This window comes from Pipistrellus hanaki (assembly GCF_964339955.1).
Source record: "Pipistrellus hanaki genome assembly, chromosome: 3".
Taxonomy (NCBI): Eukaryota; Metazoa; Chordata; class Mammalia; order Chiroptera; family Vespertilionidae; genus Pipistrellus; species Pipistrellus hanaki.
The window spans coordinates 110,563,684-110,587,246 of record NC_140505.1 but is presented as its reverse complement, the minus strand read 5'-3'; the positions used below and the strand labels follow the sequence as shown (position 1 = coordinate 110,587,246).

At 39.2% G+C, this 23,563-nt stretch overlaps 1 protein-coding gene across 2 annotated transcripts in view; it reads right to left on the bottom strand.

Moving 5' to 3' along the window:
- The window catches only part of EEA1 (early endosome antigen 1), a 134,964-nt gene extending 114,520 nt beyond the window's left edge, over nt 1-20,444 (bottom strand). The window contains exon 1 of one of the 2 annotated variants that reach the window (XM_084880321.1): nt 20,024-20,444. In XM_084880321.1, the coding sequence (XP_084736447.1) occupies nt 20,024-20,047 (24 nt within the window). In that variant the 5' untranslated portion in view covers nt 20,048-20,444. The remainder of the gene's footprint in view (nt 1-20,023) is intronic. The other variant, XM_084880322.1, reaches the window with a different exon arrangement.
- Between the last annotated feature and the right edge of the window lie 3,119 nt (nt 20,445-23,563).

The window sequence follows — 23,563 nt, the reverse complement described above, 5'->3', positions numbered from 1 at the left end:
TTTTAATAATAAATATTTGTTGTTCAGATTATTACAGGTGTTCCTCTTTTCTTTCCCCCCATAGCTCCCCTCCACCTGATTTCCCACCCCAATCCATGCCCTTACCCCCACCACTGTCTTCATCCATAGGTGTAAGATTTTTGTCCAATCTCTTCCCGCACCTCTCAGACCCCATTCCCCTTGAGAATTGTCAGTCCACACCCTTTCTATGTCCCTGATCCTATTATATTCACCAGTTCATTCTGTTCTTCAGATTTTTTATTCACTTGAGTTTTAGATTCACTTGTTGGTAGGTATGTACTTGATGTCTTTTCGTTGTTCATAATATTTACCTTTACCTTTTTCTTCTTCTTCCTCTTCTTAAGTAATACCCTTCAGCATTTCATGTAATCCTAGTTAGGTGGTGGTGAACTCATTTAGCTTTTTCTTGTCTGTGAAGCTCTTTATCTGACCTTCTATTCTGAATGATAGCTTTGTTGGGTAGAGTAATCCTGGTTATAGGTTCTTGCTGTTCATCACTTTGAATATTTCTTGCCACTCCTTTCTGGCCAGCATGGTTTCTGTTGAGAAATCAGCTGACGGTTGTATGGGTACTTACTCCTTGTAGGTAAATAACTGTTTTTTTTCTCTTGCTGCTTTCTAGATTCTCTCTTTGTCTTTTGCCCTTCGCATTTTAATTATGATGTGTCTTGATGTGGTCCTCTTTGGATTCCTCTTGTTTGGGGTTCTGTGCACTTTCCTGGACTTATAAGTCTATTTCTTTCACCAGGTAGGGAAAGTTTTCTGTCATTATTTCTTCCAATAGTTCTTCAATATCTTGCTCTCTCTCTCTTCTTCTGGCACCCCAAAAATCCAGATGTTGGTACACTTAAAGCCATCCCAGAGGCTCCTTACACTATCTCACACTTTTGGATTCTTTTTTCTTTCTGTTTCTCTGGTTGGGTATTTTTTGCTTCCTCATATTCCAGATCTTTGGTTTGACTCTTGGGGTACATTGATCTACAGTTGAGTTTCTGTATATTCTTTATTTCAGACAGTGTATGCTTAATTTCAGACTGGTCCTTTTCCACTCTTTTTTTTTTTTTTTTTTTAGTTTATTTTCCTCCATCTCTCCCATTCGTAACATGCTTCTGTGACTCCGCATTTTGGCTGCCTCCCTGTGTTGAAGGAGTGGCTTTGTATAGTAGGTAACCTATAGGGGCCAGTAGTAACTCAGCTTCTCCAATCACCTGAGGTGGTCGCTCTTGGTACACCCCTTTGTAAGCTGAGTGCAAAGTCTTGGTGTAGTTAAGCCTTGATTGCTGTTGGTACACTGGGAGGAATTGACCTCCAGGCCAATTGGCTGTGAGGACCCGCTGTATCTATAATGGGAGAACTGCTGCACTGGAGACACACTTATGGTGCAGGCCTAGTTTCAGTGGGGCTTTGGTGCTCAATGAGTCTGCCTCCCAAATGTGTCACTTATGGATGTGAGGAGTTGAAATCTGGTGTCTCACACTGACCACTAGGTACACTGGCTTCTGGATCTCCAATGAGATGCAGTTCAGCTACTGTCTGAGGCCACCCTAAAGGAGCTATAGCAAGAACCAGTCTTCTCCTCCCTGCTTGGAGCTTGGAGGCTTTAGAGCTGTCTGCACCAGGTTGCAAGTTTGATAGTTTAAACTGCAATAAAGAAGGCCATTCATATGCAAAAGCAGCTGCTTGGAGCTTGGGTGTGTTTGTAGATTGTGTGGGGCGGGGTCTCAGGGCATCACGAGGCTAGGGTATGGCAAACAGCAATGGCTGGCAGTGAGTGTCTCTGCCTGTCCAACCAGGTCCCCGCGTTTCACACCCCAGCAACAGCAAACAATTATTCTTGCGCGGAGCTCTGCAACCAAGCCACCCTCACTTTCCGACCCAATGGCAGACAGTCCAGCTTCTCCCCAGAAACTGGATTTCAGAGAGATCAGAAGCTTGTCTCTCTTCGGGTTGAAGAAAACAACATCCACCGCCATCTGGGATCTGTAACCAGCCCGTATCGCACGCACGCCCCCATACCTGTTTTTCAGCACTTGTGCCCTGAATGCTCTTTTCTCTTTCCGTCTAGTTGTAGAACTTCCACTCAGCCAGCTTTCCCGTGGTTCTGGGTGATAGACATTTGGTCTTTTAGTTGTAGTTTTGAAATTGTTGTGCACAGCAGCAGTTTAGATGTTTACCTATGCCGCCATCTTGCATCTCCTCCGAGAATATGTTTATATATTTCCAGAAAACTCCTCCAAGTCCATGTGGATTCCTGCAGCAATGGATCCGAAAGAGGAACTAACCAGACTACTCCAGCCATAGATGGTGGTGGCCCCAAGCAACATGCTGAGGAGTCAGAGAAAAAACAGACCAGAGATGGAGGATAGTAAAGACGCCTTGCCACGCTAGTAGTCAGCAGCTGTGTGTCATTGTAGGTTGCCTGGGACAAAGCCAAAGAAGGTCAGACCTGCATTGCCATTGACCACTGTTTGTCCACCATCCAGAAATAGAATATCATTGCTGTCAGGGCACAGGGGACAGTAATTAGGAAGGGGACTCAAAGAACTGTTGGCCCAGAAAGAAGCTTACAGCAAACTGATTCCTTTGATGCCTGGCAGCAATTTAAAGAGACATGAAAGAACTCAATCTTTTCCATTGAATTTAAAAATCTTAAAAGGACCCAGCTCTGCAAATGGCATACATTCTTGTTAAATTTATTAAATCAAAAAGAATGATATGCTGGAGGCTAATTCCAGCAAGTCATAATTATGAAAAAAGATCATCAGAAGTCTGGTGGATTTGGGGGCTTCAGCATGGGTGAAAATCTGCATATATTATTACCTGCTGCTGGAACAGCTATAGGCATTCCCTTAACCTGATAATCTTTTCCTATTTACTTGATGCTGGCAGAATAGCTGAAGGAATTTCCCCTAACTTGATATCTTTTCCTGTTTATCAAATTTTACCTATTTGCATTCCTAAAGGGTCAATGTTTCCCAGCAAATAAAAAGCCGTGGGTCCAGAGATTCAGAGAACCCACTTCACTAGAAAGTGGAGCCTCCCCTGGTTCCCCATGCATCCCAAATTTGTATTTCATGTCTAGTCTTTTTATTCAATTTACACACAGCCCTTCTCCAGATTCCTGAACCCTTGCAACTGCGGAAAGACCACAGCAAGAATGTATATTTGCAAATGACAAGAACTATTTCATGGGGGAGGGGGTTAATTTCATGGAAAGAATCCCAGGCTTCCCCTGCAAGTTTTCGTGCTTGATCTCTTAGCTTATCATCTACTCTTTCTAGGTGATCACATTTACTCCCTTAATTTTAATTATCCCCCAATGCTGACAATAATGAAACTCTAAGTCTAATCCAGATCCCTGCTGAATTTCAAATGCCTACTTTCCTGTCCTGCTAAATATCTCCACCTGAATTGCCTTGAAAGCACCCCAAAGTTACTCAAAATCAAATTCATTATCTTTTCTCAGAAACCTTTTACCCATCTGCAATCTCTATCTCAAATTATAGAAACACCTCACACCCCATCATGCCTAAATCCAAAATGTATAACCTCTCTTCCTTAACATTCATATCCAAAGATCACGTTAATTCAATCACCTGCATAAATTCTGAATCTATCCTTTCTCCATCTCCTTTGCCACTATCTTAGTTCAAGATAACTCTCACCTAACCTACTTTAGCATCCTACACCTCTATACCCACATTTCCAATTGCTTCCTAATTGGTTTCCCAAAGCACCTGAAATGAATCATATCCAAAATCAAACCCTTCATTTATTAGAAACTTTTACTGTCCAAGGGAAAAGCTTTTATTTTCTATGTTCTCTAACTTAGTTAATAATAATCCTCATTTATTTAAAATGTCAGTTAAAATCTAACAGAAATAAATATTTGTACACAATTTTCATAGCAGCATTATTCACCATAGCTAAAAATGACAACATCCAAATGTCCACTGATGGGTGAATAAACAAAATGTGGTATATACATATAATGGGATATTATTCAGCCTTTAAAAGAAATGAAATTCTAAGACATGCTACAACATAAATGAACCAAGAAGCATTATGCTATGTGAAATAAGCCAGACATAAAAGGACCAATATAAGGTACCTAGGTACCTATATAAGGTACCTAGAATAATCAAATTCATAAAAATAGAAAATAGAATAGTGGTTACTAGAAGATAGGGGGTAGGAGGAATTGTGAGTTATGATTTAATGATATATATAGAGTTTCAGTTTGGGATGATGAAAATACTCTGGAGACCCTGGTCAGGTGCTCAGTTGGTTAGACCATCTTCTGGATAAAGTTGTGGGTTCCATCTCTGGTCAGGGCACATGCAAGAATCAACTAATGAATGCATGAATAACTAGAACAATAAGTAGATGTTTCTCTCTTTCTCTTCCTCTCAGTCTCACAAATCAATAAATATTTTCCAAAAAGAAAACGATCCTAGCTGGTTTGGCTCAGTGGAGAGAGCATCAGCCTGTGGACCAAAAGGTCCTGGGTTCAATTCTGGTCAAGGACATTTACTTCAGTTGCAGGCACCTCCCCGGCCCAGGCCCTGGTTAGGGCTTATGCAGCAAGCAATCAGTTGATATGTCTCTCTCACATCAATGTTTCTCTGTCTTTCCCTCTTTCTTACATCTCTAAAAATCAGTGGGAAAATATCCTTGGGTAAGGATTAAAAAATAAATAAAAAAAAAAGATACCCTGGCTAGTTTGGCTCAGTGGATAAAACATCGGCCTGCAAACTGAAGGGTCCCAGGTTTGATTCTGGTCAAGGGCACTGCCAGGGTTGCGGTCTGGATCCCCAGTAGGTAGCTTGCAGGAGGCAGCCGATCAGTGATTCTCTCTCATCATTGGTGTTTCTATCTCTCTTTCTTTCTGAAACCAATAAAAATATATTTTAAAAAAAGAAAGAAAAATATTCTCAGGTGAGGAAACAGGAGGAGAAGAGAGGGATGGAGAAGGGAACAGCTTAGGGGCAGATAGTTGTCACAGTGGCACAATATAAATGTGCTTAATACCACTGAATTATATTCTTTAAAGAGGTAAAATTGTAAATTTTATATCACAATTTTAAAATGGCTTTAAATTTTAAAAGGCTAACTGAATCTCAAGTTGATGGTATAGCCACACAAAAAATATCTCAAGTGATTTAAGAACATAGCATTTTGACTACATAGCCTTAATGAGATATACTATAAGGAGAAAAAAAGGCTAAAAAAAAAAAAAAAGTAAAAAACGTTCAGTAATCTTATTAGTAATATTAATATTGTCATTTTAAAGCTTTTTCATATATGTAGTTAGAAAAATTAACTATGTTAATGTCACAAACCAAGAAATCCATTATAAGATAAAAATACAAAATTAAAGAAGTAAAAACCATTTTATAATCTTATATTTGAATTCATTTTGCTTGTTTTTATATATCTTTAAATATGTATTTTAAATTGTATTTACTTAATTCTTGTCACTTAAAAGTTTAAAATGATATTAAAAATAGATATAGATATATGGATATAGATCTTAGTTCTTATCCTTTAAAAGCTTAAAAGCAATAACATCTCAGAAGTAATGAGCACCTCAAGTACCCGGCCAGTAATATCTAAATAGCATTCCCCACTAAAAGGAAGCAGACTTTTTGAAGAAATGGCTGATTTCCAGGGTGAGAGGAGAATTTTTACAAGATAAACGAAGGATACGGTGTGCCAAAAAGCAAAGAAGCTATCAAAAATTAATAGGGTCCTGTCAAAATGACAAGTCACTTTGGAGGCAATTCCACTAGCTAAAGCTGGGACAATTTGCAAATCAAAATTCACATTGACCTCCAATGACTGAAAGCCACTAACTATATATAAATCCATGAGTTCATAAATATAGTATATTAAAAAATCCATAAGTTCTCTTTTCTCAAGGAAAAAGTCAAAAAACAAATAAACCCTGTTGATGACTACTAGAGTAGTGTAACAACTCTTATTCTAAATATTAGTAATTAAATAAAAAGAATTAAGCATTCATCCTGACTTTCCAGTATGCACTGAAATTCATGGTAACCAAACAATAATGGTTGATGTTGAAAAGATGTCAATATGTAAAAGAAGGTATAAAAAGTTTCGAAAATCACCATTTTGTAACTTTGGATAATATTAGTTTCCAACTTAAATGACATAAAGCCATCCCTGAATCTCCCCCCTTCCGATAAATCTTTCTGCCCTTTAAGTTCTATTATCTTATTTATACTTTTCTTGTAACATGTACTTATAATATAATGAAAAAGAAAGCAGTGTCTACTGTAGATTGTTACAGTGATAACCCTCGATGAATGCTCTTGTTTAGTCTTCTCACACATGGACCCTGGACTGGTTATACTTCCTTGCCCTAGTTGATGATGGAGTAGCAAATGAGATACAAAGAGAGACTTCACAAAGTGCTTTCACAATGGGATTTGCCCTCTTATTGCTAGAAATTCTTCTTTTAATATAAGCCAAGGTTAGCCTAGCCTTAGACATGTGTGGCCCAATAAATATAATTAGCAATCTGAGTGAGGCCACTTAGACTATCCATCTCAATCAAACCAAAAGGTAAATCCAGCTGTATGAGAACTCCAAAAGAGAGCAGCAAAAGAACTACTCACATAAGCTTAGCACAAACTGTTTATCTATAGAATCTAGAGCAAATAAAAGGTGGTTGTTTTAAGCCAGCGATCGCCAACCTTCAGGCCTCATGGACCACCAGTGGTCTGCAGACCACCGGTTGGCAACCACTGTTTTAAACCAAACCGAAGTTTAGAGGGTGGTTTGTTATATTGCAATATATATAATTACATACAGTAGATGTAATGTCATATCTTCAAACCTTTTTTGAGAATGGGAATCCTATTGAGATATTTACCACAATTTCTAGTAAGGACACAATAAAAGTATCCAACTGAATTTAACCAACACATAGTAGCTTTCATTCTTTAAAAAAGGTTTGCATTGTTAGTAGGAGTATAACTAAATACAAAATATGCACAAACTCTCTGGCTCATTGTTAAGTGATTGCTGAGTGGATAAATTCACAAAACTATCATCTATATATGTACAAGCATGTTCACTGCAGTCTTGTTTATAACAGCAAAACTGGCAACAAACTAAATGTCCTTCAATAGGAGATTAAATTTTTATAATCCACACAATTGAATATAATGTTATCCTATGTAATAAAAGGCTAATATGCAAATAGAACAAACGGCAGAACGACTGATCACTATGATGTGCACTGACCACCAGGGGGCAGATACTCAATGCAGGAGCTGCCCCCTGATGGTCAGTGTGCTCCCACAGGGATCAGTGGTCAGCCGGAAGCTGGGCTCATGCCTGACAAGCGCAGCGGCGGGGCAGCGGCTGTGGGAGGGAAAGTGTGGCGTGGGGGGCAGTGACGGCAGGAGGGAAGGGAAAGCACCGGGCGATGGTGGGAGGGAAAGTGCAGGGTGGCAGTGGGAGGGAAAGCATGAAGTAGGGAGTGGGAGGCAGAGGCAGCAGAAAAAGCGTGGGGTGGGGGTGGGGGGGCCGGCAGGAGAAGTGGTGGTGGTGGAAGGGAAGCCTGCCAGATGCCCTGTTCTTGCAGGAATCTTCCTGCAACTGGCCTCTAGTTAGAAATAATTATTGGAGAAAGAACCTTCCACTTTTTTTACACTTTCTTTTCTTCTAATCTGAACAACTAGCTATCAGCCTCAAACTTCATATAAAATTTAAGCCCTTTCCTGCTTGTTCTAAATCTTCAACCTTCAAAACAGTCACTAGTACTTTTTATCCCAATCTCCATTGTAACTCTAACACCTTTAATTTTGTCTCATAATTCATTTTTGCTAACTACCTTTGTGTCCTCAAGAGTTCCTTCTCATTTCTCCACTTTCTCCTTAAAGACTTTTACAATATTATGACCTTGACCTAGAAAACTTATAGAACCATATAATTCCACAGATGCTTTTCTATCCATTATAAAACCATGTACAATAGTAAGCTTCATTACAAATATACATTTAACTCTAATTCATTTATATCAGCTTTCAGCTAAGAACAATTCCTATTTTCTGAAATGTGAGAAATTCCACATAATTTAGTCATCTACAGCTTTAATGATCAAGCAAATACAGTCACCTATATTGTTAAATTATTAACGCTAAATTGAGAATGATTCTTATTCAATTTGTCTTTCAAAATGGCTGCTAAAAAGCTATTCCACCTGTTGCATCTGATTCCAGCTCTGTCCAAAATTTCTCACCATAAGTACACAATATAATTCTGCATCCTAAGTCTTTCCTACCTAACTTACTGACACACCATACTACACTATGCCAGAGAAGGGGTTTAGATGCATATACCTATCTAAATGCAATTGGTTCTTGCTTTCAGCAGACCCACCTAAATATAGGAACAGTGATTCAGAATTTAGAAAGTAGAGTCACAAAGACTGAATTCACCTGGTCGGCATGGCTCATTGGTTGAGAGTCGACCTATGAACCAGGAGGTTATGGTTCAATTCCCAGTCAAGGCACATGCCTGGGTTGCAGGCTCAATCCCTAGTGGAGGGCATGCAGGAGGCAGTAAATCAATGATTCTTTCTCATCATTGATATTTCTATCTCGTTCTCTCCCTCTCCTTTTCTGTCTGAAATCAAAAATATATTAAAAAAAAAAAAACCTGAATTAAACTTCCAGTTACCCACTTAGAAGCTTTGTAAGTTTACTTAACCACTCTAAGCTCCTAATTCCCATTAGTAAAGTGGAACTAATAATGTCCACTTCACAGAATTGTTGTGAGGATGAAATGAAATAGAATATGTAAAATGTTTGAATCAGCCCTAGCCGGTTTGGCTCAGTGGATAGAGCATCAGCCAGTGGAATGAAGGGTCTCGGGTTCAGCTCCAGTCAAGGACACATGCTGGGGTTATGAGCTCGATCTCCAGTAAGGGCATGCAGAAGGCAGCCAATTAATGATTCTCTTTCATTCACTGATGTTTCTTGCTCTCTCCCTCTCCCTTACTCTCTGAAATCAATAAAAAAAAATATTTTTTAAATAAAATAAAATGTTTGAATCAGTGCCTGGAATTTTGTAGATATACTATCAATAGTAGATACTGATTGAGTGAATCTCTCCCCAAAAAGACCCAGAATCAAATTTTAAAAGCTGGAAAGCAACTCAGAAAGCAAATAAAAAATCAAGCATCTCAGAAATAATGTTATAACTATATAACTTCAAAGATGAAGAAACTAACCCCCATAAAGTATAATTGGCTTACTTAACATCACTATCTAATGGTAGAGTTGCAATTAAAACTTAGGTTTCCCAGGTCCCAACTCAATATTCTAGAGAGAAAACTACTGTCTAACATGTTTCTAAATCATCCCTCTGATACTCATAAAGACACAATTTCTCTAATCTCAGCTTCTTCATTGATATATTATAGGGACAGGACAAGATCATGGTCCTTAAAGCTCTAAAATTCTCATTCCGTGATTCATATGGGCCCTAAATATATTTCCACTCTCTGTATTTGCTTAACTTTCTTATGGATACTTTCAAAGTTCTAAAATTTATTTGGTTATTAATAGTTACACAAAAGTAATTTACCTCTTAAAAGCAGCCCAGTTTAAAAAAAAAAAAAAAAAAGCTAAGTCAATAAGAGACCAAGACTATTAAACTAATTATAAATTATTACCATGTTTCCCCGAAAATAAGACATCCTCCAAAGATAAGACATACTTACAGGTTTCCTTCTGAGTGAAATATAAGGCATCCCCCTGAAAATAAGGCCCCCCCTAGGCTAAACATGAGAGATTTGGTCCACTGATTCTAAAAGAAATGGAGTCACAAGAAATTCACCAGGAAATTCAGGAATTGGATTGTTATGATGATGTTCCAGAAGATGATGACATGATTGTCATTGAATAAATGAGTAAATTCTTGATATTGTAGGATTCACAGTTTGTCTGGTTTGTGTTGACAACTACCATGCAGGTAATAAATTTCCTTTATTTTCATTTAACAATAAATGTGTACCGTATTCTTCTTCATGGAAAAATAAGACATCCCCTGAAAATAAGACCTAGCGCATCTTTGGGAGCAAAAATTAATATAAGACACTGTCTTATTTTCGGGGAAACAGGGTAGTAACTAAGTTGAGTTTATAGACATCATACAACTACGTAACTCAATATTAAGTAAAAGAAAATAAAAGTTTTTAAATACCTAACATTTTAAACTATCTAACATATAATTAATATTGATTTATATATTTTAAACAATTTTAGAGTACTGGATATTTTGATTCAACTAATATGAATAGACAGACACAAAAATATACCAAAATAAGGATTCAGAATCTAGTTTTGAGAGGCCACTTTTCATTTTTTAGTCTGAAAATCACTTGAGGGAACTGGGAAAGGTGCTGATAATAAAATTTCCTAAGCAAATATACTTGAAGACATTTTACTTAGCATTTTAGAATCTAACAGAAATTCTTATCTACTGCCCATGGATTCCTGTTATAAAAGATATGTAGAATACCAGTTTCAAAGAAGTAGAACACAACATTCATCCTGAATTTTTTACAAAAACTATCCAAAGCAGATGACTTGTAATTCAGGTTCCCAAGAAAACAAACCTTGAGACTGAAATCTGCAAGCAGGAGGTTTACTGAGGTATGCTCTCAAGAACATTTGTGTGAACACAAGGGTAAGTCCACACAGGGATCGGGCCTAAACAGGCAGTCAGACAACCCTCTCATAATCTGGGATCACCAGCTCCTAATCAGCCCCTAACCACTCCCATGCCAGCCTGATTGATGCCTAACTGCTCCCCTGCCAGCTGTTTGCCCCCAACTTCCCTCCTCTGCCAGCCTGGTCACCCTAACTGCCCTCCCTTGTAGGTTTGGTGCCTCCCAACTGCCCTCCCTTGCTTGCCTGATCACCCACAACAGCGCTCCCTTGCAGGCCTGGTGCCTCCCAAATGCCCTCCCCTGCTAGCCATCCTGTGGTGGCCATCTTATGTCCACATGGGAGCAGGATCTTTGACCACATGAGGGCAGCCATCTTGTGTGTTGGAGTGATGGTCAATCCGCATATTACTTTTATTAGATAGGATAGAGGCCTGATGCACGGATGGGGGCCAGTGGGATTCCCTTGGAGCGTGGGGCAGCCTGAGCGAGGGGCCTGTGGTGGTTTGCAGGCCAGCCACGACCCCTGGCGACCCAAGAGGAGGCCCTGGTATCTGGAATTTATTTACCTTCTACAATTGAAACTTTGTAGCCTGGAGCAGAGCCAAGCCTTCTGCTTGCTCGGTGGCTGCTGCTATTTCTGTTTGGATTTGTTTACCTTCTATAATTGAAACTTTGTAGCCTTGAGCAGAGGCTTAGGCCAGCTAGGGCAGGCAGAAAGCTTGTCTTCCATTGCCTGGGAAACCCAAGCCTCCCTCCTGCTCTCTGTGGCCATAGCCATCTTGGCTGGGTTTATTTGCATACTCGCTCTGATTGGCTAGTGGGCTTGGTTGGTGGGCGTGGATGGTGGGTGTAGCGGAGTGACGGTTAATTTACATATTAATCTTTTATTAGGTAGGATAGTATGAAGTCCAATACTCTTTCCAGTCTCATCTCTTATAACTATTCCTATCCCCGTGCAGAAATACTCTTGCATTTACCTGGTCCCTGTCTCTAAAATGCCTTCTCTCCATTGCTCTTCCTTGCCTTTGTCACTCTTCCAGCTTCTGCAAGGCCTTCAACAATCTTCATTTCCTATCTCTGCTCCAATTCTCCCTCACCCTCCGACACAATTACTTTTTCTTTGTACTCAAATATTTCCTGGGGATCTATTAACATTTATCAGATTGCTTTGTGATTATTTAAGAATCTGTTTCTCCCATTAAAACTCAAGAATTTTTTATCCCTAAGCCCAGCACAGCAATTAGCACAAAATAAATGTTCAATATGATGAATAAATGTCTACACACACACACAAATGGAGATTTATAAAAAAAAAAATAACAAAATAAAAAAGTTAAAACAAGGGAGTGATGATAAGTGTTCCTTGAAGAAATTTAGTGTGTATAATAATAACAATAACACCAATCTTAGCAGCAGCTAACTTTTAGAGAGAGCTTACTGTGTGCTAGATACTGTTAAGATCTTTATATGTATTGATTCATTTAGTCCTCACAACAATCCTATGAGAAGGGTACTAGTATTCTGACCATTTTAATGAGACACAAAGAGGTCAAGTAACTTGCCAAAAAGCTACTCAATTAGTAAATGTGGTGTGGATGCCACACAGGTAGTATGGCTCCACAGTTCATTCTTAACCACTAAGTTATATTATCTTTACCTCACGCAAAGATAACTGTGATTAGAAGAGAAAACTTAGTTCTAGCCATGATAACTCTTCCTTATCCTTAACAAACTGAAAATAAATCTATACAGAGAAAATTAACCCTACTTTTAAAAATTCATATCAATAAATAAGTAATAATTTAATGAAACTAATCTGGGATGCCTTCATTAGCATCTTAGGTTAGATCAAGGCCTTCTTGCTGTATTCTCTTAGGGTTCCCTGTCCTTTTCCTTTCTAACAGTCAGCCAAGGATTTGACCATATAATTATGTGATTCTTTCAACAGTTCTTCTCTTCTCCTCTGGACACTAAGCTCCTCAGGGTACATGACTGTTTTACTCAACAATATGTCCACAGCACATAGTAGACCCATAATAGATATTTGGGGAATATGTTCAAAAGGTCTGCCCTATTCATCGCCTTTTTTGCAGCTAACATAGCCATCATTCTATTATAAATAATAATTAAAATATTATGCCTAAAATATTAAAATCACTTCTATCTGATCTCTATACTCCTTATGGTTTTAATACATCACATGTAACACTGGTAAATTAATCTATAACACTGGCAAATCAATCTTCCCAAAATATTCTTTTTAATACTCATTTCAACAAATATTAACTCCTACTATGTGCCTGAAGAAAACCAGAATATAACGTCCCAAAATATGCTACTTGGATATATTGCTGATTTTTAATTAAAAGCACTTAAAAAACATCATCTGCAAAAAGAACATTCTGACCCTTTTCTGTCTTCTTGAAAGAAAGTAAAAGTCCCATGTGAAAGGTATCCTCCCTGTACCAATAGGGTAGAAGCCATCGTTATCACCAGAGACAGAATTTGGAGCTGAGAAACCTATATAAACATACATTGTTAAATTCTCTGTTATCATCCTAGTTATTTCTTCACCATTTACCACCCCTTCCCCAGAGCTACTGGTCTTGTCAATTCTTCACAAATGTTTTATTTTTTTGTCTAAAAGGTCTATACACTTTCTGTTCCATTCATTTATTTGGGTCTTCATTCTCTTGTGAAGGTGCTCGTATACATGTAAAAATGTGTATGCTTTTCTCCTGCTAATCTGTCTTATTTCAGTTTAATTCTTAGGCCAAGCCAAAGGCCCAAAGAAAGTGGAAAAGAACTTTTCCTCCCCTCCGTGCTAAATATATTTCACTGTTTAATAAAATCTTACTGATTTCCAAATGTCTACAGAATAAAGTTCAAAATTTCAGTGAGATTTGTCTGTTAAAAGAAACAAGAAGAAAAATCACCCCAAACCTTGGTCCCTAATACCATTCCCCACTAAAAGGAAAAGGACTCCTTAGAAAAATGGTTCATTTCAGGGCTGGGAAAGGGTAGATGAAGGATGAGCCTGAAATACCTTTTTAACCCAGAAAGTAAGGAAGAGCTCAAAAAAAAAAAAAAAAAATTATAGAGGAAAGGCAGGGGAGGATGTGTGGATGGGAAGATATCAACCAAAGAACTTATATGGCTATACGCATTACCCATGGATACACACAATAGGGTGGTGAAGGAGGAAGGGGCGGGCTAGAAGGGGTCAATAGATGAAAAAAAGGGACATATAATACTTTCAATAATAAAGATTTAATTTTAAAAAATGATAAGGCCATCTTAAAAGGGCTGCTACTGTTCAAATCTGAAATAATTTGAGCATCAAAATGATTAAGTACAGTGATGAATATAAACCATAAAAAAATTAAATTATGAGTTCATATCAATAGAAAAGGAAGATGGGAGATATGGAGTTGAGAGGGAAGAGAACTTCTAGGGAAAGAAGCTAGGACTAGGATGGAAAGGAGCAAGGAAGGAATGCCAAGAACCAAATTAGTAAAGGCAGAGGAAATGCTGAAGTGGGAAAATCATCATTTTGCCCGTCACTGTGGTGTTAATCAATAATAGATGTTAAGTCTAGGGAAAACTTGGTAAGGATCATGATATTTGCATCATCTCATATGTATCTGCCTATTAGATGCAAAGGAAAAAAGAATAATTATCCAGTTGAAAAATTGGGCTACACCTTGACCTTTGATAAGGTAATTAAAATTAGCATTACCTATGAAAGACAGAAAAACATCATGGGTCTCCTGATGTGATAACCTGAGAAGGATATATCTTCTAGGAAACATTCTGACCAAGAATGCATAATTCTAATCTTATCACAAGAAAGCATCAGACAAGCCTGGTCAGTGTGGCTCAGTGGTTGAGCATCAATCTATGAGGTCATGATTAGATTCCCAGTCAGGGCACATGCCTGGGGTTTTGGGCTCAATCCCCAGTGTGGGGCATGCAGGAGGCAGCCAGTCAATGATTCTCTATCATCACTGATGTTTCTCTCTCTCCTTCCTTCCTTCCTCTCTGAAACTAATAAAAACATATTTAAAAAAGAAGAAGAAGAAAAGAAAACATAAGACAAATACAACATGAAGAACATTGGGGAAAAAAGAAAAAAAAAAAGCAAGGGGGGAATCCGTATTCTTCACAAATGTCATAAATTACAAAGAAATGTTCTGGAAATGTTTCATATTAAGCATGACAATTAAATATAGTATCTAACCCTAACTGGACACTATACTGAAGAGGGAAAATGCTACAAAGAACTTTATCAGTTTAACTGACAATATTGAAATGATGAATAACAAATGGAATAAATGTAAATTTATGTAGTTCATAACTATACTATGGTTATTTTAAGGAAAAAAACACCTAATATTCACTGAAGTATTCAGGAGTAAAGGACCAGAACTAATCCTGAAATGATTAAGAAAGAAAAAAAAAAAATATACAGAGTTGGAGAAAAAAGAAGAGAAAAAACTGAGCAAATAATAAAACAAATATGATAAAATGTTAAATAATAGGTGAATCTGGATAAAGTGTATACAAGTGTTCCTTGTATTACTGTCTTCTTGAAATTCTTTATAAGTTTATAATCAGTTCTAAATAAAAAGTTAAGAATCATATATGTATTCAACTAGACTTGAACTATCCAATAATACAGTAGCTGCTAGCTAAATAAGGCTGTTGAACAGCTGAAATATGATTAGTCCAAATTGAGATGTGCTGCTAGTGCAAAAAAGAATGTAAAGTATCTAATTACTAATTTTTATATTGACTTCATGTTCAGATACTTTAGATATACCAGGTCAAAGGAAATATATTTTTAAAATTAATTTCACCTCTTTATTTTTACTTTTTTAAAATGTGGCTACTTGAAACTTTAAACTATATATGTGACTCATCTGCATTGGACAGGGCTGAGCTAAACAAAAATCTCCAAAATGAGGTATAACACTATTTTTGTAAACTTCTCTCTTTTCTTTCTTCTCTAAAAATATTTCTCTCTCTACAATCACTTGGTTTTAAGCTACCTAAAGATAGGGATTGTGTCTTATTCACTGTTGTGTCCCAGTATCTAGCACATAGCAAGTGTCATAAATATTTGTTTATAGAAAGGCAATATTCAAAAGAAGGAGGGTGGGCATGAAGAATGTACACTCATTCTCATCTCTGAGTCATTGCTTATACCATAACTCCTTCCTAGAAGGAAATTTTTCTCTTCCTTTCCTAATCACACACCTTCAAAACCCATTTTCTCATGCCCATTTTCTCCAAGGAGACTTCCCACTAAAGCAGGTTCATTTCTGACCTTTCCTCCTCTGTACTACTATAGCCTTTTTTCGCTATATCATTTACTTTGGCACTTAATCATATAAGTCCATTGAGTGAGAAGTTATGTCTCAAATTTTTTCCTATACTAGTACCTGCCTTCTACAGTAACTAGCAGAATGCTAACCATACCAGTTTGAAGTGGGGGAAGGAGAGAGACAAGATGTCAAGAAAAAAGAAATAAATTGGCAGTTGGAAAAATTTGGCTGTTACCTGTTTTCACATCAAACTGTGTTGCTTAGATAAATCACTGAATCTGTTTCTACTTTCTCATTTTTTTAAATCAGAGAGACAGACCTATTTGGCCATAAAAGTCTCCTACTTCTACAATTCTAGAATTAAAACCATTTTTCTTTTGCAATATTACTAATATAGACTAGTAAAACTACATAGAATACACAAATGTTAAATCATAGTAAGTTAAGAAAGAAAAGCAACAAAGTTTATAAACTGCCTAAAGTACTAGTAAATGCTGACCATCTTTCTGGCCATCAAGTACTTTTAATTCACATTTCTCTTCAGAGGACTGTTAAGCAAAATAATCAATACACACTTATTGGAGCCACCTCACTTTTTTTTTTCCAGACCTTTTCAAGCCTCAGAGAGACACCCTTTAGAAAGAGGAGGAGGAAAGGAATCAGACACTAAGTTTTCTATAAAGTACCCTGAGACCTTATTGGTGATGTTCAAAGATTCTGAGTTTTAATTAACTATAAATACATTGTTTCTTCTTTCAAAAAATTTATTTAAAAGGCACTATGCAAAAGGAAATTACAACAATTTAAAAAAAAAGTCATCTAAAAACATAATGTTAAAGAAATGCAATCTAATTTCCAAGTATAGATACTATTTCAAACAATCTTTAAGTCAGCAACTTTACTTTTAAATCTTATATCTTAATATCTCTGTTGAGAAATAAGGTTATCAGATTGGGATAAAATAAAATAGTTACTAAATTATGTAATTTAAAGATTTCAGCCCAACTGGCATGGCTCAGTGGTTGAGCCAAGAGGTCACTGTTTGATTTCCCATCAAGGCACATGCCTGGGTTGTGGATCTATCCCCAGTGGGGGCATGCAAGAGACAGCCAATCAGTGATTCTCTCTCATCATTGATATTTCCATCTCTCTCTCTCTTTTCCTTTCTGAAATCAATAAAACAAATATAAAGATTTCAGTTATATTTGTTAATAAATATCTGTGGAGTTACTAAAATATATATAGTCTAGATTCTAAACTATTAATAAAATCATAAGATTTCTTTAAGACTTTTATCAAAATGCCCCTATTAAATGCTGGGCATTAATAATACCTGAACTTCAGCAGGCACTCAAGGACTCTCCTAACCTGGTCTGTAGCTACCTCTGTAGTCTCATCTTCCACCAATCCCTGGGCATCATTTCACTTCCTAAACTTAATTGTTCATGTTCCCCCTAATATTACCCACCCTTTTATGACTCCATGTCTTGGCATATGTTGAACACTATGCTCCATATGCCCTTCTCTTTTGAGCTTCGAATATGCCTTCCTTCCTGAAGTTTTTCATGACTGCCCAACATGCTCCTACAAAGCAGCTCCCAGGGCACTCTTCATTCTTCTACTGCATAGCACATTAATCACTACTTTTAAATGTCCACTTCCACAAGCAGGCTGTGAGTTCTAACTGGAGGCCCATATCTTATTTAACTGGTTCCCCGCCCCTAGCTTATACTGGTATTTACCGATACTCAATATAAATACTCTGGGGTGGGGGTGGGGCAGTTTAATTAATGTTAGAAACTATTCAAACTTTTCTATAAAAGAGTATGTACATTTAACACAGTATTTCTCAACAGGGGCAATGTAGCCCCTAAAGGATATTTGGTAAAGTCTTAGAGGTATTTTTAGTTGTCACATAAGGGGAAGAGGATTTGGGGGGTGCTACTGGCATTTAGTGGGTAGAAGCCAGGGACAGGGATGCTGCTAAACATCTTACAATGTAAAGGACAGCCCCCCAAAACAAAAAATTTTCTAGACACAAATATCAATAGTGCCATGGTCAAGAAACTCAATTGTCAACTGACTTATTCATATGTGATAATTCCATACCACATCTCAGCAATAACCAGAATAAATTCCAATTTTGTTGTTTCAACTGAAATGTATGCAACAGTTGATGTGTATGCACCAACCCTAAAAATTATTTTTATATAACTGTAATGCTTAACAACATTAAGAGTCCTGGAAAGCATCCCATCTTTCTGAAAACTAAACTTTATTTTTTTAATATATTTTTATTGATTTCAGAGAGGAAGGGAAAGGGAGAGATAGAAACATCAATGATGAGAAAGAACCATTGGTCGGCTTCCTCCTTACCCTGAATTAAACCTGGGACCCTTCAAACCTGGGACCCTTCAGTCCATAGGCCAATGCTCTATCCATTGAGCCAAACAGGCTAGGGCAGAAAACTAAACTTTAAAAAAAACCACAGGAAAACTAATTTTCGGTTCTGGAACTACAACAAAAAAATCTGAGGCATGAGGTAATTCATTCCTCTGGGTTTGATAAAAGGAAAATCATTAAGTACTACAAGTAAATCATGCACAGATGTCTTTACTGTTAAACACAAAAACCTATGGCAAGAGCAAATGGCATACCCTTGCTATTGCCTAAACCACCAGTTTACTAAGATTTAAAAAAAAAAAAAAAAAAAAAAATCTCTGACAAAGCCAATGCAAAAAAAATCATCAAATGTCAATAAAGGGTGGCAGATAAGAAGCTAACTATTTCTACCCCTAATATATGACCAAGGTTCACATGACTTGAACATGTCACAAAAGCTATGACAAAACAAGAGCATTCCTTTTGCATATAGCGGTTGACTCAACTGTCTTTGGCACATTGGATGACTATCACAAATTAACTAATTTCTTCTGTCTTTTGAATTAGTTATCCTACTCACATAATGGGTTTAGCGCCAACTATAGTCATTTACATTTTGCTGCAACCTATTAGTCTCCAAAAGCCATCCAAAACAAACAAAAATTTAGTAAACTAAATAGATTAGGAAAACAGAGTTTATGTTATTAGAGGAATTGATTGCTAAACAATACCCCTACAGCTTTCCTATGCTCTAATCTTTACATCTTAAGTTTTTTCCTCCAGACTTTAAATACAGATAACACTGGTAGAAAGAGAAGGGGTAAATGTATACCACTGGATCAAGCTTACTGCGGATTTATTCCTGGATAGCTCCAAAAAAAAGGACTGGCTGGGAGAGGAAAATGCATTTTTAATTGGGAAGAAAAAAAAAAAAGTTTCCAACAGTGAGTAATGTCTTCTTTCTCAGCTGACTCTGCCAGTCAATGTGGGTACCAGGATTGGGCCCATTGCTAGGCCGGTTTCGCCACATGACCCTCCTACAGGGTCCAGATGCGAAACCGAAGCCCGGTGTGGCAGGTGGGTGGGGTGTAAAGTTGGGGACCCCGTGGGCGCCGAGAGTGGGGTCAGCGCTTAAGCGAGCCTCCGCGACCTCGCGCGCCTGGGGCGACCTCCGGCCGGGCGGGCGGGCGGCCGCAGGCACGAACTCTGTCCGCGCGGCAGCCAGTCCGGGAGCGCGAGGACCGCGGCACCACACCCTCCGCCCGCCGCCCGCCGCCCCGCGCACTGACAGCCCCGCGCCGGAGCCGGGTGCCCGGGCCTGGGCGCGCGGGGCGGCGGAGGACCGCGCTCCAGGCCCCGGGCTTCGGCCCGCCGCCCCGCCGCCGCCCCGGACGCCCTCCCTGCCCCCAAGGCCTGACCCCGGGCGGACGGCCGCGGCCTAATCGCCTTCCGGGCGGCAGGGCCTATGGAGGCGGGAGCCTGCCGCCCGCTCGGCTGCTCGGCGCGGCGGCGGCGGCGGCACCGGCAGTCCCGGGCTCGGCGCCTCCCGCTCACGTGCTCCGGGAAGACGGCTTCCGTCTCTTACCCTCTGCAAGATCCTCCTTAACATGGTTCAGGCCCCCCGGCGCGCCGCGGTGGTTCTCCGGACCCACGCCGGGCCCCTGACTGCTCGAGGGCACGCGCGAGGAAGGCGCTCAGCCCGGAGGGGACCGAGGAGGAGGTCGGGACGCGGCGGCGGCGGCGGCCCCTGGGGCGGCCCGGACTTCCCCACCGGCGGCGAGAGGGAGCGCGCGCGAGCGAGCGACGAGGGAGCCGGCGAGCGTCCGCCCGCCAGCCGGGCCGCCCCCGTAAACTGACAGCTGGGCGGGTCCTCCCGGCGACGCCCCGCCCTCCCGGCCTGGCCATCCGCGGGGGGCGGGGCTGGAGGCGGCCTGGCCAGGCCTCGAACCAATCGGAAGCGGTGTGGCGTGAGCAGCTGCGTGACGGACAGGTGGCAGGATCCGGGCCGCCGCTCCTTCCGGTGGTCGGAGGCCGCGCCCGCGCTCCCACCACTGCCCGCGGAGGGGCGGGGGGCGTTTGGGGAACCCTGGGGCCCGGTGTGGGGTCGCTGGCCGTGACCAGAGAAGGAGGTTCCGGGATGGGTACCCTGTTATGGTACCTCAGCCCGTTCTGTAAAATGTGTCATGTGACCCTGGCCTAGAGGAGAAGGGACTGGATTCTTATTTCTGCTGGAAGGGCCTGGGTGGGAGCAATGGAGAGGATCTGGAAAGAATCGCTGTGGGACTTGGGTGCCCTGGACAGACTCCTGGTGTCTTATCCCTTCCTGCTTCTGAAAGTAAAGAATCAGGGAAAGGGTAGGAAGACACTGGAATTGTAGTTAGCAGAGTGAAGTTTGAGTGTTTTCTTTCTTAAGGGGGAGGGAGGACTATAGCAACATTATTTAATGGACTGATGTCGCTAGCATGTCTTTCTAAAGCCCATGTTTAGCCCATTCTGAGAAAGAATAAACCCTATTCTGATTATAGATATAATGAAGGGAATCAGCATTAATGTGCCTGTTTTATAGATTAAGAAAAAATAATGAGGTCACAGATAAAAAACGTGTCAAAAATGAGGACTTGGACTTCAGACTGGGATGATGTCATTATTTAAAGTAAAAAAAAAAAAAAAATCACAGCTTCAGAGTCCTACCATTCACAACCTAAGAAGTTTGATTTTTATAGGGAACTGGAGGGAATAATGTAATATACCTGGGAGAGGAAGTGGGCTGGTTGAAATCTACAAAGCAGTGAATAGAGTGCTTATTGGGAAGTATAGACTTTTGAAAAGATGCCACAAATATTACTCTCAAATGAGTTAATGTAACATGTAAAGTGTAAAATATTATATGATGTAACATGTCATTTCTATTTCAAACATTCTATTTTGTGTGCCTATAGTGTAGCAAAAGAGTCATTAGTCACTCCAACTAATATATTATTAATCACTATTGATAATAGAACACTTAAATACTTCCAGATGAACAGAGCAAAATGCACACTTTTCCATCTTTCCAGACACAGGTGCGTTGTTTTCATACAATATGGGAAATATTTTCACCAACTAAGATGATAAAACTGTGTGATATGATAAATATAAATTTGGTGTCTGCCCCAAGTTCATGATACAGAGCTTCTAAAACCTTTGTAATTTCCTCATTATTAGGGTGCCAGGAGCATCTTTCATTCTAATATTTGACCTTTGACCCTGGTTCCTGACACCAGAGCTTCTAGGATCCTTGAAATCCTCAGAGTAATAAGTATCTTTTTTTATGCTAATGAGTTAAACATGGAGCTTTGGGATTGGGGTTGATCGCCAGAAAGACCTAGGCATGATTAGAAGGTATAAACTTTCAGCCTTGTTGGCATGGCTCAGTGGTTGAGCATTGACCTATGAACCAGGTGGTCAGGGTTTGATTCCCAGCCAGGGCACATACCCAGGTTACCGGCTTGCTCCCCAGTGTGGGGTGTATAGAAGGCAGCCTATCAATTATTCTCTCTCATCATTGATGTTTATATCTGTCTCCCTTCCTCTCTGAAATCAATAAAAATATATATTTTTTAAAAGGTTAAATTTTCAGACCCACCCCCGCCACTTACAGAAGGAAAGAGGGTCTGGAAGAATTCATTACCAACAGGCAATAAATTATTCCTATGTAATAGAACTTCCATTAAAAAAAAAAAAAAAAAAAAAAGCTGAACAATGAGGTTTGGAGAACTTCCAGGCTGGTGAACACATCAAGCTCCTGGGAGAATGATGTGCCTGGAGAGAAAAGAGAAGCTCTGAGCCCCTTGCTTCATAACTTGCGCTATGCATTTCTTCTATTTAAGCTGTCCCTGAGTTGTATCCTTTATAATAAACTAGTAATAGTAAGTGAAGTATTTCTCTGAGTTCTTTTGAGCTGTTATAAAAAGTTATTGAACGCAAGGATGTTGTTGTGGAAACCCCCAAATTATAGCCAGTTGGTAAGAGAAAAGGTGACAACTTAGGACTTTTGACTGGTGTCTGAAGTGGAGGGTGTTCTTGTGGGACTGAGCCCTTAGTCTGTGGAGTCTGTGCTAACTCTGCATAGATGGTGCCAGGATTGAACTGAATTGTAGGACACCCAGTTGGTGTCCAGAAAATTGGAGAATTGCTTGGTGTGGAATAAAACCCCATACATTTGGTGTCAAAAGTATTGTAAATAGAGAAAGAAAACACTTTTTTTCATTGAAAATATTTGTTTCACTTTTTTTTTCCTCCAAAATTAATTTTGTTTAATCTACTGTACTTATAATGTCACAAGCTAAGACCATCTTTACTGGAATTTTACTGGAATTCTCCTATGGAATCTTCTAATAAATAGACTCTCATCTTAGCAACTAGGTTATTTAAAAAAATCTGTGTGATCTCCTGGGTTAATGTAAGAAACACCAAAGTCTGTAAAGAATTTTTGTGAGTTTGAGTCAAACTGTCGAAAATTGCCAGGAAGCAGAATCTCAATATATTGAGATAATGCTCTGGAGAATGATGATTTTTTCACCTTGATTTATACATTACAATTAAAAGAGGAGATGTAAGTGGATTACATGAATTTCATTGCTGTTAGATTAGGGAGGTAGAAGAAAGCAATGTGGGAAAACTTCTGGGATTGAATAAAAAGTAAAATGATAGGTACATCTTTTACATAGGTGGATATAGGATAGTTAACAGTCAACAATTAATGAGATAACAATAACAATGAGGGAATTTGTGGTCTCTGCCCTGGCACCCTGCACATTGGCTGTTCCCTTGGTGTCTGGGAAAAGAGAAGTTACAAGTTACCCTGATATTCTACAGGTATGTTATCTTAAATGCAAAAAGACATAAGTTCAGTAAAGATGAAGTTGATCTTTTTCAGGAAAAATACTGGCCTAGGACATGGCTACCCACTATACTAGTAAACTGCTTTTCAGTTAAAAGGTTTTAATTTCAAACCACATCCTTCATGGTTACTTTAGGTCTCTTAGTTTGCAAGGCTGCCACACAGGTCTTCTCTGAGTTAGGTTATCTTGTGGCCCCTTTCAGTCCACACCTGCAATTTATGATAACTCCGTCACTGGAATAA